General features: G+C 40.7%; 1 protein-coding gene and 1 long non-coding RNA gene across 7 annotated transcripts in view; one reads left to right on the forward strand and one right to left on the reverse strand.

Annotated features, from left to right (window-relative positions):
* The window catches only part of CRB1 (crumbs cell polarity complex component 1), a 99,004-nt gene that overhangs the window by 45,889 nt on the left and 38,783 nt on the right, over positions 1-14,332 (reverse strand). For all 3 annotated transcript variants that reach the window (XM_084527039.1, XM_084527038.1, XM_084527037.1), the window contains exons 4-5: positions 14,031-14,170; positions 12,796-12,978 (exon numbers count right to left, since the gene is read on the reverse strand). In XM_084527039.1, coding sequence (XP_084383165.1) covers positions 12,796-12,978; positions 14,031-14,170 — 323 coding nt within the window. The remainder of the gene's footprint in view (positions 1-12,795; positions 12,979-14,030; positions 14,171-14,332) is intronic.
* LOC311440316 overlaps positions 1-14,332 on the forward strand; it is an 80,231-nt gene that overhangs the window by 18,133 nt on the left and 47,766 nt on the right. The gene's annotated exons all lie outside the window — the stretch shown is intronic.

The following is a 14,332-nucleotide window of genomic DNA, read 5'->3' on the forward strand; positions in this document are numbered from 1 at the left end:
TTGTGACCATCATTTTCAGGGATTACCTGGGTCATATTACAGGTGTGCAATTTAGCTAGATTATATCCAGCTTTTGTTTGTCTTCAGATGCTACAAATGACTTCATACTGCTGTGCAGACCTACTTACAACATAGTATTTAAATAGTTTTCTCTATTTGTTACTATAGGTTGTATTGAATGCAATGTTCTGGCCTCACACACAGGCCTACTAACAATTCTTAATCCTCTTTGTTAAGAAAATATAGTGCCCACAGCCATAACAGTATTGATCATTATTATACACTGTAATAGTGTCATGTTGTTACCACAGCTAGACTCCAAGAATTACAGCAGTGGGAGAGCAATCTGAATCAGATCCACCAAATCTATTTCTAGCAGTTAATTATCAGCACAAAGGAGCTGTCTATAATAGCCTTCTTTTCTTTTATGAGACAGTTTTTGGAAAGTGCAAAATTCAGTGTCAACCAGGGAAAGAGTGCTTTCCTTACTCCATTTCTCTCAAACAATCAGCAGAAGTACTTTTCTAAGGAAATTTAATTATTTTTTTAAAGGTAACAGCACCCAGATGGTCAGTAACAGGCTTGATTAACTTCTTTGAACTTCTCCTTACACCTGAAGAAATCAATCAGGATGCCTGAACGGAGATGGGTTATTCCTTATAGCCACCTGGGTTTATTTCAAAGAGTCCAAATGAGCAGACACAAGAACATTAGGTCTTATCATTTCTGTTCCTCTTGTTGGCAAACCTTGAATAATTAAAAGCTAGATGCTACAGGGAAAAATTCATGTAAACGAGCTTTTACTTAGTGCATCACATAGAGCCAGTTTTGTTCTTCCTTGAGAAGACCGTAGATCTGGGACTCATCAGTGATAGCTAATTGCCAGCAAAGTATAAACCTTGCAAGTCCAATCCAAAAAAAAAAAAAAAAAAAAAAAAAAGCATTAGTGCATTAGTGATCATTCTTATCATTCTTTTGTTGATTGTGGATTTAAATGGGAAATTTACAATGTACACAAAATTGTGAAGAGCAGTGGATACACCAGATGGCTGTGCTACCATTCAGAGAGACCTTAGACTGGAGAAACGAGCAATCTTCAGACCCTGATGAAGTTCAGTGAAGGGAACTGCAAAGCCCTGCACTTGGAGAGGCGCAATCCCATGCACCAGGAGGTGCATCAGGCTGACTGGCTGCAATGCTGGTGAAAAAGTTGAACATGACCCCAATGTGCCCTTGCAGCAAAGAAGTCCAACAGCTTCTGGGCTGTATTAGGACAAGTGCTGCCAGGAGGTCAAGGGAGGTGACCCTTTGCCTCTCTCAGCACTGATGAGACCACGTCAAGTCTAGCTCTGGGCTCCCCAGCTACAAGAAACAAGTGGCTGTCCTGCAGCAGGTCCAGCAAAGGGCCATGAAGGTGATTAGGAGATGGGAAAATCTGTCTGTGAGGAAAGGCTGAGGGAGACAGGGTTGTTCAGCCTGGGGACGAGAAGGCTTGGGGGAAGTCTTCTCAGTGCATGTAAATACCTGCAGGGGAGGGAGAAAAGAAAACTCTTCACAGTATAGAACCCAGGGAAGGCACAAACTGCCCTAGCTTACCCTGCTTAGAGCAAGGGGTTTGCACTAAATGATTTCAAGAGATGTCTTCTGATTTCAACAGTCATATGATTCTGTGATATAACTCTCTATATACACATACAAACTTATCTGTTCAAGAAAGGATGGTATTACTGGTCTGCACCATCACTGCGGACAATTGAAGAGAAATTAAATTTTAAAGGCATGAAATAGTTTTCCAAAGCAAAAAATAATAATAATAATGGCGATTAAAACTTCTCCTAACCTTCACCTGTTTATTCTCTTTGAACATCTATATTTTGCTTGGGCTTGCTCACATGATTGCTATCATGGATACAAGTCTACTTAAGACCTAATCACATGACTGTGAGTCCCAGTTGTGGTGATAACCTGCTTTTATATTTAAAATGCTCTATGTTGTCAAATAATTGTTTACAATAGGAACAGTGGGAAATCTGAGACATGGTTGTACTGTAAAAAATAAGAATATTTGGATTCTTGAATCCCTTCACCCTATATGTAGGCTTGGCAGTGTTAATTCAAGAAGGTTTAGAAGATTATGTGTGCATGACAGCCCTGAGGATTTCCATCATTGTGATTTTCCTTCCAACTCTTTTTTTTGAAGAGCGTAATGACCTATGACAACCAAGCTTTATTCTCCGTAGAGTCTGACATTGCTTCTGTTTAATGGATCAGACAGTTTGTGATACATCAGTACAAGGCACTTTCTTTCCCACGTCATCCTAGGGTACCTCTTCAATATTTCCCGTCTGTGCTGACCTGTGCGATCAAGAGGTCGTGTCCTGAAGTCAAACCCAGAATCGAAACACTCACTTCTACCACAGGCCAGACTATTAATGTAACCCATTTAATTTACATCAAGTTGGAACTTGACATTCAATTTCTCAGTCCAGAAGCAATTACTTTTAAAGGAACATGCCAACAATATTGCTTGGCTTAGAATAGAGAAAGTTCAAAAGGGTAAAAAAAGTTTCACACCATAAATAAAGAATTGATTATACTTGAAAACAAAGTTTGTAATTACTACTGACATTTCTGAGCCTAGATGAGGTGCCTTTTATGCTTTAAAAACTGATTTCATTTATGCCACTGGCATTATGGGAAACTTATGTAAGGGTTTAAAATAGTCCTTTGCTGGTATTTTAAGGACCAAAAAGAAAACGTGAATATTTTTGTCAAGGGAGAGTGCAAAATTCATGGTGGGTGTTTAGCCTTTAGCAGGACTGGAACTCCTCTGCCTTCTTTCACCCAAATAGCTCCATCAACAGGATTACTAGCATAACCAGCAAAGCCCAATACTTTGGGATTAAAATTATGTTGTTGTTATTGTGCAAAAGCCAAGCCTCCAAGTTGCTAACAATTTTTAACTAAGAGTACCCCTGATCTGGATCATCAGATTATTCTTCTGAACTTAAAACCCTCGTGCTTGTTTTTTCCGTATCTTTTGTAGCTCTGAGTGGACTTTGCATGATGGGCCGAAGACCTATATCACTGAAGTCCTTGCAAAAGGCTCTGCTACTCAAACTGTGCAGGGTGAAAGCTGAAAATTAATAGTAAGAATTTGGACTAGTAAATAGGGATCATCACAAACACTTTGAGCAATAGCACCTACCGGATTAGGCTCTAATGACTGCGATGAAATATCAACTTAAACTAGATTTTTGCTAATGTGTAGCAGATGCTACAAATGCACAGTATTTCATGCTCCCTCTACCGGCTGAGAGCTACAGGAAGAGTACAGAGACCTTAGCTCTGCTGGTACTAAAATGCTGATGCTAGTTTAAATAAATTGCATATTTTCACATATTAGGTCAGTTTATACTATTTTGTGGGTAATACAGATAGCGGTTTACTAAGTAAAGCCCTTCACTGAGCTGAATCAGAATGCCATCCCACAGCTGTGGGTTATTTGGAGAGGTTAATATGTAAGAAGTGGTATTTCAAAGGTATGTAAAAAATCTATGAGCATGAAAACAGAGTAGTTAAGCTGTATAAAGCCTGTGAACTATACCATAACTAAATGATGAATGGTTTTACACTTTTTTTTTTTTTTTTTTAATGCCACAGCCAGGTAACAGCAGCCTGGATACTTTAATCATAAATAATTTTACTCACACATCTTGACTTTTTTTTTCTGAATATTGGCCAATACTGCTGGCATAACAAATATATACAGGTTTGGCATGCAAATGTTACACATTTCCCACTGTCAGAAGCCATGCAGTTAAAATAATTAATTAGTAATGAAGATCAACATAAACACTGCTTATTAATAAACATACACATTGCATGCTTCAAATATTGAAGAAACGAATGAAGACAAATCTTTCATTCTTACCACAAAACAATCCAGCCAGAAACCTGTACACTTCAAAATAGAAACGAAAGTTTTGGACCTTTTTAATTAGTGATCAAAGAAAGGCTTTCTATGAGCAGAACAACAAAGTACTCTGAAGCAGATATTATGTACGTAACTACATATATGTGTATAAATACAGACATATTAGTATATATGTGCATATGTACACATGTATTCTTACATGTATGAGCATATGATTCAGAACTACTTGTCCGTGTGTTTTTTTTTTGAATTAACTCCTTCAGCTTCTCTAATGTCACTCCTTATTTCCGCTGTTATGAGGGGAAAGAGAAGTAATTCCTTTTAAATGTTTGGCTGTATAATTTACTGTATTTCCAATAAACTAGATTTTAATAGGCTTCACAATGGTGAGATAATTAAGGCTGTTTTCAAAATCATCTATTAAGTAAAACATAGAACTCTTAAATTGGGTCATTTTGTTTATCACTTGACATTTGACCTTAAATACTCTTTTAATTAGAACATATTGAGGAAGTAAAATATATTAGTCCCATAGCACAGGTCTTGTATTTACTGTCTACTCATTAAGCACTTTCTACAGATAAGTGGAAACTGTACAACATGTAGATTTAAAGTTTGTTTTGGTTTGAAGAGCAAGTTGTGCATCTGCTTGACTTTGCAAGTTGACTGCAATTTGACCAGAATGATGCAGCTTTATAGGATGCAACACTGCAAAGCATGTGCTATAAAGTAGATACTGAGATGGAGAATATAAATTCTTGGGAGGATCAGCAAAGTTCTGCTGTCAATTCAGTATGTGCAATGCCTTCGGTTTGTGTACGGTTATAACTTCAACCACACTTTAAACTTTGCTTTCATTAGCAGTTGTCCTTGTTTTCAGTTTGTGTGCATCCACAGTGCGGCTCTGTGTATGTGCAAAAAATGTGTGGGAAACACCTCTCCTGAGGAAGCATACAGGATTATCTGTAATGCCAGGGTGCGGGAGACATGTAGAACTAGCATCAGCGCACAGACCAGAAGATACACAGCAGTTTCTGTTTATATTAGGGAAACGATGGCTACTATTTTTTCAGTAACAAAAAGGGTACAGCAAAGTGAGTCCTGTGTTTGGTTCCAGGCTGCATAACACCTCGCTGAACTGTTATGCTCAGGCAAAGCAAACAAGAAATGAAAAGGCGAGAGAGACTGTTCAATAGGGAAAGGTGGAACTGAGCGGGTTCATAAGCTCAGCCAAAAGGTGGCTAAACTCGATTATAGGAGACTATAAATATCACAGATATACCAATTAAAAAGGCTAGGAAAGGTTTATTCACAGTATTCAGAAAGAAATAAAAAAGATAAGTAGGCACAGCCTGAATAAGCCCCCAGGAGGAAAATTCTTACTGAATATTTGGACTATTTTTAGCAAATAGTCAGTCATATAATCGAATGACCCACTAGGAAGGACTGTCTTGGAAATAATGAGTGCTTGAAAAGCATTATTCCTGCTGCCAAGTAATATACAACTTTTTTTTTTCTTTTTTTTTCTTTTTTTTTCTTTTCTCTAAGAGCACTTTCTGCAAGTACTGGACTTAGGATTGCATACATCTAAGGATGTTTTCTGTCTGTGTATTGCAAGACCTGACTGCTTGTGGCTGAAAATCCATTCATCCCTTCCTTCTCTTGTTCAGGGAAGAAAGCTTTTCATGCTAGAAAGTGTTTATGTGCAACAGTGTTTAACACAGAGAGATGTGCCAGATTTCAAAATATCCACTGCTTGCAGGCTCTGTCAATCACGTCGGACTACATTATACAACTTTGCATATCAGTGTAACTAGAGAAAATAAATCATAGTAATGAAGGGTCAGCTGTGAAATTTTAAAGAATAAAACCCTATACTTGTTCTGAAAATAATATTGGTAGATGCTTCCTAGCATTTTTAATTTCCTGTATTTCTAACTCAAAAGAAACAAAATAAATAAACCCTTGATTTTTGTGCATTCTTTCGGTGCTGAATAATGCAGACGTGAAGGCTGTGATCTATTTATATTTCCAATGCAACTTGCAACAAAGAGAGTTATTTCTCAAATAATACATATTCCTCATGACAAAACATACATAGCTATATTAGGGCTCTAAATACGATTCTCAGAGTAGCAAACAAATTGTCAAGTCTTGGGGCTAATTCTGGAAATTTTTGTCATGAAGAGTTCCAGAGCTCCTTTCTTTCTAGGATCTGAAACTATTTCAGTCTCAACTTAGAGCACATCAGATATAGTAACTGGATCTGATAATGATGTACCTGTATTTTAAATACATTCTTGTGAAGCTCCACTGTTCATTAGGTAACATCATAGCTTGTGAACATAATGGACTGTAATCTTTTTTTTCCATATTTCTAAAGTGGGACTAATACTTATGTACTTCACAGTAATGGTATATATGGATTTGCTTGTGTTCATGAACTGTTCTGATTTCAGTGAGTTTAAATCCAGTTTGCAGAATATTGAGGTAAATACAGAACAAGTCATAACTTTCTTCAGATATAACCAAACTTCCAGTGCTGCTATCCATGTTGTAAGAGGTATGAATCCTTTATGGTGCAGAGCATGCAAACTGCAAGTGCAACCTCAGCTTTCCTTCCAGGGGGGCTATCCAGAGACAGGCTAATCACACTAAGTTCATAATGAGTTTGGTCTGGAAGTTAAGCACATGAGAAGTGATTAGTGCTTATTGCAAAGAAAACAGCCTGATGAATAGTGAATAAAGAGGCAGGCAAGAAACTGGCGAGTATGCTGTGCTCCTGGATACTGAAACCGTTTGCAAAGCTGTCTGCCTCTTTCCCTGGAGTTGTGCACAGGCCATGGCTAAAGGACATGCACTGTGATTCAAAGAGAACATCCTGAACAGTTCCAAAAACTAAGAAAAAAAGAGGAGATGGAAGAACTCAATGACAAAAGTAGAGGAGGAGAGGGAAAACTCAAAAGGAATCAATTCTGATGACAACATGAACAACTCCTTACCAGAATGCTGCAGATTGAAGAAAGGTTAAAAAGTATTAGAGAATAGGATCGTTAAAGCCTGTCCAAATGTTCTTTCAAGATCAGAGGCTTTAGGAGAGATTGAAAAAGTACTTTAAAGTGCTAATTGTCTTTTTTTTTTTTTTTTTTTGTGTGTGTGTGTGTAGGGTTTTTACAGGCAGCAAGTGCCTGCCAGGCCCTGAGGGCACCCTGTGTTGGTACAGTGCTTGCTAGGCTGGTCTTGTAGTGCTGGAGCTGCCAGGAGCTGGCTGGGAGCAGTAAGACAAGGTCCTCCCCCTCCTTGCACCCTGTGGTTTTGAACACATGAATGTATGAAGGAGTTCACTTCACAATGTTGTGAACGCAGACAGACAGGGCAGTGCTGTAGAAATAGCTCTAGGAAAATAGGAACTTTTTCCCCATGTTCAGAAAATGGCAACACCTTTCCATGTTTCTCTGCACAACTTCCCGGTGCCAGCAGGCCACTTGAAGAGTCTGATTTTTTTAAGGGATCCTTTCACAGCAGTCTAACAGTGTGAAGGGTTGATTATTATCTCTATTGATTATGAATTGGATTTGGGGGGAAAAGATATATGCCTTTACAGCCCCTCTAGAGTTTCCAAACTGGTAAGAAACCTATGTATCCATCAAACTCTAATTCTTTTTGTTTGTTTCCCATGTTTTACTTGTATTTCTCCTTACTGTATTTCTCCTTAATAATCATTTCTCCTTAAACTAGCTCACCCTGAATGACTGCTTGATAGTAGCAGCATTTTCCTTTTTAAACCTTTGATTGTATAGGAATAACCACAAGCTAGCAGCACCTCCTGACCTTTTGGTTTTGAACCTGAATGCTCACTTTGCCTGCAGGGGCAGCCTGAGTCCCACTGAAAAGGTAGGAGGTGCTGGGGACACCTCCCTAACTTGGACTGGAGGTAGGATCATGAAATTATTATGCAGAATCCATGTGCTCGTCATCTCTTTCTTTCTCCCTCTGGAACAACTAGGTGCTGCCATGATCCACCCTGCCACATTCATCTGTTAAGATGTGTGGTTGCACAGCCATAAGCTCCCTCAGCATTCTTGTCGACCTACCCTACTGCTTTCTTTGTCAAATTCACTGCCAAGCCATTTTCACAATCACTTCAGTGAAGTGCCACCTTGACCTCCTGGGCCATTTCTTTGTCTGACAAGCCACAAAGGGAACCTGGCATGACCAGGCATACTGATCATAGCACAGATGGGTCTCTTTGACCTAACTTGCTATAGCTTGTCAAGCTTGGCTACCCGTTGTTATATATTTTTGGCCTATAAAAGACCGGGAGAAAGTGCAGCTCTCTGTTTTCCTCCTTTGTCAGTAGAAAAGCCCTCCCAGAGACAATAAACTGCTACAATAATCAGGAAGGACCACCTCTTTTCCCCTGGGACCTTGAAGAATTTAATATCAGGAGGGATCTAAAAAATTATTTTCACAAAGGAGGATTGGGAAGGGAGCAGAAAAAGCCTACCAGCTCAAGCCAGCCCAGCTTCTCTCTTCTTTTGTCTGCCTGCAATGAAAAACGTCATGTTTTTTCTCTGTATCTCCTTTTTTCTCCTGATCCCTTCCTTGGGCAAAGAAAAGGAAAGCAGGTGAATGCCCCTTGAATAGCCTTGTCTTATAAGTCTTCAGAATCAAGATAAAACAACCTTTTAAACTGTGATGATGGCCCATCAAATTAAGTTAATTAACCTGCTGTGATAGAGGAAAGATTGACTGCTGTGGTGTGAACAGCTGAAGGACAGATGAGGAAATAAAAATTTTGGAATTTGGGGACTAGATGAGAACTCTGCTATTCGTCTGATTTCATTTATGTAAGACTCACATCATTTTATACATCTAAGATAGTTGGCAGCTCTGTGATGGTTGTACTAATGGTTCAGAATGGGATCTTTTTTTAAAAAAAAAAGAAACCTTACATATATGTGTGTGTTTAAGCTTCCCACGTTAGCAACAATGTACCTAGCATCCTACCCGTTGTTAGTAAATAATATTTATGTTCTGTATAATACTGTCACACACAAAAAGGAGGCTAGAGAAGAGAGCTATGGCTGGCGGAGACAGTCTGCCACAACATCTGCCAATTGGTCTGCCTGTAGCAGCATCTAAAGATGTGCAGAAAAATGGAAGCCCAATGCTTTGTGTGCCTGTGTTTCTTTCACCCTGGCTGAAGTGCAAAACGAGAGTCCAAATGAATCAGTTTTTAAGCACTGGTCCCATGACGTTCACAGTTCAGTATTTGAGTTGAGGTTCTCTTTAGTTAGCTGAGTGCTCAGTACTCTCCCATACTGGCCATTTATCTGCCTCATCTTCTGGCTCCAGGAGACAGTTTCTTTCCCCCATGCATATGCCAGAAATTCAACACACATACGACACCAGTCTGATCGTATCATTTTCTCTTGCAGCAGTCCAACAGACTGGGAAAGGGGCCAAGGAGATTTAAAAGGGAAAAACAGGAAACAAGACAAACAAACAAAAAGGGCAAAGAAATGCTCGGGAACTCTTCACGCCAAAGCAAGCAGCAGTGCTGGTGGCGCAGCTGGCACACGGCAGATAACCAGACACTAGAAGCGGTAAGGTCCTCATCAGCCAGTGCTCGTTTGCATGTTGGCAGGCAGCAGGCACCCTGCCTACAAAGGAGTTAGTGGGCTCTGCTCCTCTGATACTCCTGCTGAAGCCAAAGGGATGATCTTCAGCCCTGTTGGTGGCACTGTCCCACTGTCAGGGCGCAGGGAGCAGGACCACCTGCCTCGCACACTCACCTCTCCTCAGGCTCAGCTCAGCACTGGAATGTGTCACTTGACAGAGCTTGCAGGTTCAGGGAGTCTTTAATTCTGACATGGTGTTAAGTTTATTACAACCTGGTGAAATGAGTCACTACCAAAGCCATAGCTCTGCTTTCCTCCTTTCCCACGTGTTTTCATGAGGAAAGTGAGAAGCTGAACCTTTCAAATCACACTCTGTTTAAAAAACGTGCAGTGCTAGAGCAATACAATATATCCGCGATATGAAAGGATAAAGTTCTAGGATAACTGCTGCCTTCAGCTAGCAGTAACAAATCACAAGACCTTTAAAAGAAAGCGCAGTCTATTAAAAGTACTTTTGTGCTTGGGGGCCAGCAGACCAAGGTAATATCAAAAATCTAGGGCTTGCTACTGCAGAAGTACTGAAACCTCTTGAAATCTGAGTATCCCCAGGCCCTTTGACTTAGAAGGGAGCTGGAGAAGTTTAACCCTTTGTAGAAGCGCCTCAAGAATTTTCTGTCTTTGATGTGGGATAAGGCATCTATCTAATGAACTCAAAAAAATCCCGGCTAGGATAAATTTGCCACACCAGGATTACTACTTTTTATTATTTAGAATCAAATTTCACAAACAGTTTCCTCAGCCTCTTCTTGTAGGACATGCCTTCAGCTCTTCTGACATGCGAGGAGGCTGGGGCTCCTTTTGAGCACTTTCCATTCCCAGATTACGTGGGGGAAGGAGAAAGGCCAGAGAGAAATGCTCAGTGCTACTAGGAGGACTGGGGAGGCTGGATGTATTGTACTTAAGGGCATTGCTGAATTCCCGACCTTTAGCAATGGTGTTATTCCCATGCAAATCAGTTTCCTCACATTAGCTCAATCTCCACCAGCCAGGTCTCCTTCAGCTGTTAGAGCACAGCCTAGGACCCCAGGGATGCTCGCTGCCAGTTAGACCAATGCTGCTGTTTTCTCTACAAATATGCAAGTTACCTGACTACCCTGCTTTTCACACAGGCCAGGAAGAAAACAATTTAAAATTTAGACTGAAAAACACAGGCAGCAAATGAGCTGACAAGAGTGGCAAGATTAACCTTGTCCTGACATTAGTTTGCATCCCATGGCTGAAAGGCATTTCACCAGCAGCTTTTACAACCATCCCTGTTAAAGGTGATTCTTCTTGCTTCCAACTGTCTAAGCACACTGTTTGCTAAAAATTGTTTGTTTGTTTTTTACTGTTTTATTTATTTATTTATTTTCTGGGAGGGAGGGAGGGGTTGTTTTGTGTGTGTTTTTTGTTTGTTTGTTTTTGCTAATGACATTTATATATAGCATCCAGCAGGCATCCAGATAACTGAACTTATATAAAGGCTTTATGTAAAGTTATTTGCATATATTAGTAGGAATTGCAGAGTCTCTTAGAATTGTCAGCCATGCTATCTCTGGAGAGCTTTGAATTTTATTTAGAAGCTATCTAGTGAAAAAAAAAATGATTTAAGATTAATAGATTTAATAGATTCTGACACTTTTTTTTTCATTAGATCACCGATCTCAATCATTTAGAGTATGCCTGCACATGGGTCCACTGACCCCTGGGGGAGTAAGGGAGCCCCCCTGTGTGACTAAAACCAGCAGAATCCTGACCCAAATCAGGCAAACAAGGCAGGTGTAGGCAATAGAAGAAGTGGGAGGATAAAGAATGGTGATGACTAAACAAGGAACCACCTTCTGAGTCGTCATGCAGAGCATGGGAGGTTTTAAAATAGAGCAAGAGGGGAAGGAAAAGAAACCTGACAGCTGGACACTGCTAGAAGGAAGCAAAGAGAAAGAAGTAGCATTTGAAGAGAAGTTGGAAGAGGTAAGGGTCATAACCAGAGGACATAACAAGCCTGAGCAGAAGCCTGATGTTATGCTCTCTTAGGCAGAACAAAAGTACAACAGCAACGCTTAGTGACAGGATAGGGAAGGACAGTTACGGGGACGGAGCAGAACAAAAGCAAACAGGTCTCACCGCACCTTTGAAGAAAAATCAATTGGGAATTCAGAGCACAAGTTGTACTCTCTGTATGCTTTTGTATCTGTTAAGTTGCAGAGATCAGTCATGCAGCCCGGTGGGAGACACAGGGGAAGTTTAGCAGCTGTGCAGGAGATGAATGGAAGGAGAAAGTGGACTGGTTAAATTAATCTAGCTACTAATTATGTTCTCTTCAGAAGGAATAACAGAATGGAGACTCTACACCCAGAACCATGCAATCCAAAGCCAGCTTGTTAGTGTCTGTGCAAAATAATACAGGGTATGTTAAACACAAAACACAAAACTTAGCACGTCTTTTTAGGATTATGATTGTCTGCAATTTTTTTTTTTTTTTTTTTTTTTTTCTCTTCCTAAGAACATAGGTGCATACAGAGTGTTTACAGAGTGTTTTTTTTTTTTTTTTCTTTTTTTTTTTTTTTTCATTTAAGCTGTGGAACATCACCAACACGTTAGATTGCAACATCTTTTATAAATCTGGTATTATGCTCACACGGAGGAGTGCTCCTGGCAGTCCCCAGTGCTACTGTGTAGAAGTACAGGAGTAGTGTAGAGACAAATGCCGAAAGACTGGGAGTTGTACTTCATGGCTGCTTCATGAAGACACTCTATTATTATTATTATTATTATTATTATTATTATTATTATTATTATTATTATTAATACAATACCTGTATGCTGTGCATTTCAAACTCATGATGAAACCTGCTAACACAAGTTTATGATATTTATGGTATAATTCAAGCAAATGTGACTGAATAATGAGGCTTAGCAGGCAGGACTGTGGGAGAGACTGCATCTCTCTTGCTGTATGGACTTGGCTTGGGGGTCATCTCTGGAGCCTGCTGCTCTCTTGCCAGCTTCACAACTTGTGCAACAAACCCTCCATCCCAAATTACGACCGGAACATGTGTATCGTGACCACCAGAGGGACCCTCTGCACTATGACGCCTTAACACCCCAAACTTACTTTACAGATTGATTTACAGCACGCCTGTACCACGGAACACTGCAGGACGTTACTTCCTACGTTTACCAAAAGATCCTTACCGGTAAATCCCGGTTTACAGCTACAGACGTAGCCCTCTGCCTCGTCGTAGCTAAAGTGGGAGGGCAGCGTGGGGATGCTGCCGTACCAGTGCGCCCACGAGCGCTCCACGCACTGTGCCTTGGCTGGGCACGGGTTGCTGCTGCACTCGCTGATGTCGGTCTCGCAGCGGGCACCAGTATAGCCTGGGAAGAACAAGCGGAAGAAGGGGTTTAATTGTTGGCCTGCCAATTCATTCCTGACCTGAAAGTGTTATTGTGAGTATATGCTGCGATGCGCTTGGGTTCAGAGTCTGTCATGTGCTAAAAGTGCCTCTTGAAGCTCAGTAGCTGCATGTTGCTATGGCTGTTCTGTGTAAGCTAGCTGAGCTTTGCTGTGCTGTATGGACTTGGCTTCTTTTTAGGAAGTAACATGGACACCTGTGTGAGTAATGGAGCGCTGTGCTGTGCTGCTCTCTGGTTGTGCAAAGCTTTCCTTGTCTTCTGCACTGGCTCCCAAAGATGGGAGTGCAGGGAGTTGGCCTTTGTAGTTCATTCACGTGCTGAAAGATTTGCAAAGTCTCTTGGAGAGATTAGTGCCTGTGTTCCCACTGGTGTGCGGGAGCACTTTCCCAAACCAAGCCTTGCTGGTAGAGGAAAACACCAAAACAAAACAAAAACAAACAAAACAAAACAACAACAACAAAAAACACAGCCCAGTGTGTTTTCACCCCACGCTACAGGACATATGAGCATGCATCGGTGATATGAAGTACTTTGCCAATGTAATGCCTAGTTTGATTTTTATCTATGAACAGACAACTAATATTTTGCACCGAAAAGTATGTTTTCAAGACTGATTTAAATGTCCATTTAGTGAAGAGTAAAAGAAGGTCAGCCACAGCAGTGATGTGTGTACCATGTGGGTTGATGGATTACACATCAGACTGGGAGGTGGATCCCAGCTCCAGCTGAGTCTCCCGTTTTGACTTGGTGATATTGGTCCTTGCTCTGAAGAAGAAAGTCTATTTTTTTTTTTTTCTCCTAATTTCTGCTGTGTAGGAAACCAATCCTTAGCTGGGGAAAGTGAGCAATATACCCACAGTGCTCTGTCTCATAATGGGGAATGAAGCCCATCTAGCACCAAGGTCTTAGAGCATTTTTAAGGCCACACAATTTCAAGTTTTGCATCAGCAAATGATGATGACTTATCTATTACACAAGGAGAGAGGATGTTTATAGGAGAACTTGGAGCTTACCTGGCCAGCAGTGGCATGTGTAACTGTCAGCGCTGTCCTCGCAAGTGGCATTATTGTAGCAGGGTTGTGACCAACACAAGGGAATTAGGGTCTCGCAGTGCAGGCCCATAAATCCAGTACCAGTACAGTTGCAGCTGTACCTGCAACACAGAATAAAATATTCAGTCTAGCTGGAAGTCAGCAGACCTGAGCTTTGATCCCAAAGGGGCACAGACCTGCTGTGCTGCCTCAGCTAACAGCTCACACGGCAGAGTCCGGGCCTGAGACGTCCTCCAGTGTTACAGGAGAAAACCCAGAAACCA

The sequence above is a fragment of the Aythya ferina genome, assembly GCF_964211825.1.
Source record: "Aythya ferina genome assembly, chromosome: 8".
NCBI classification, from domain to species: domain Eukaryota; kingdom Metazoa; phylum Chordata; class Aves; order Anseriformes; family Anatidae; genus Aythya; species Aythya ferina.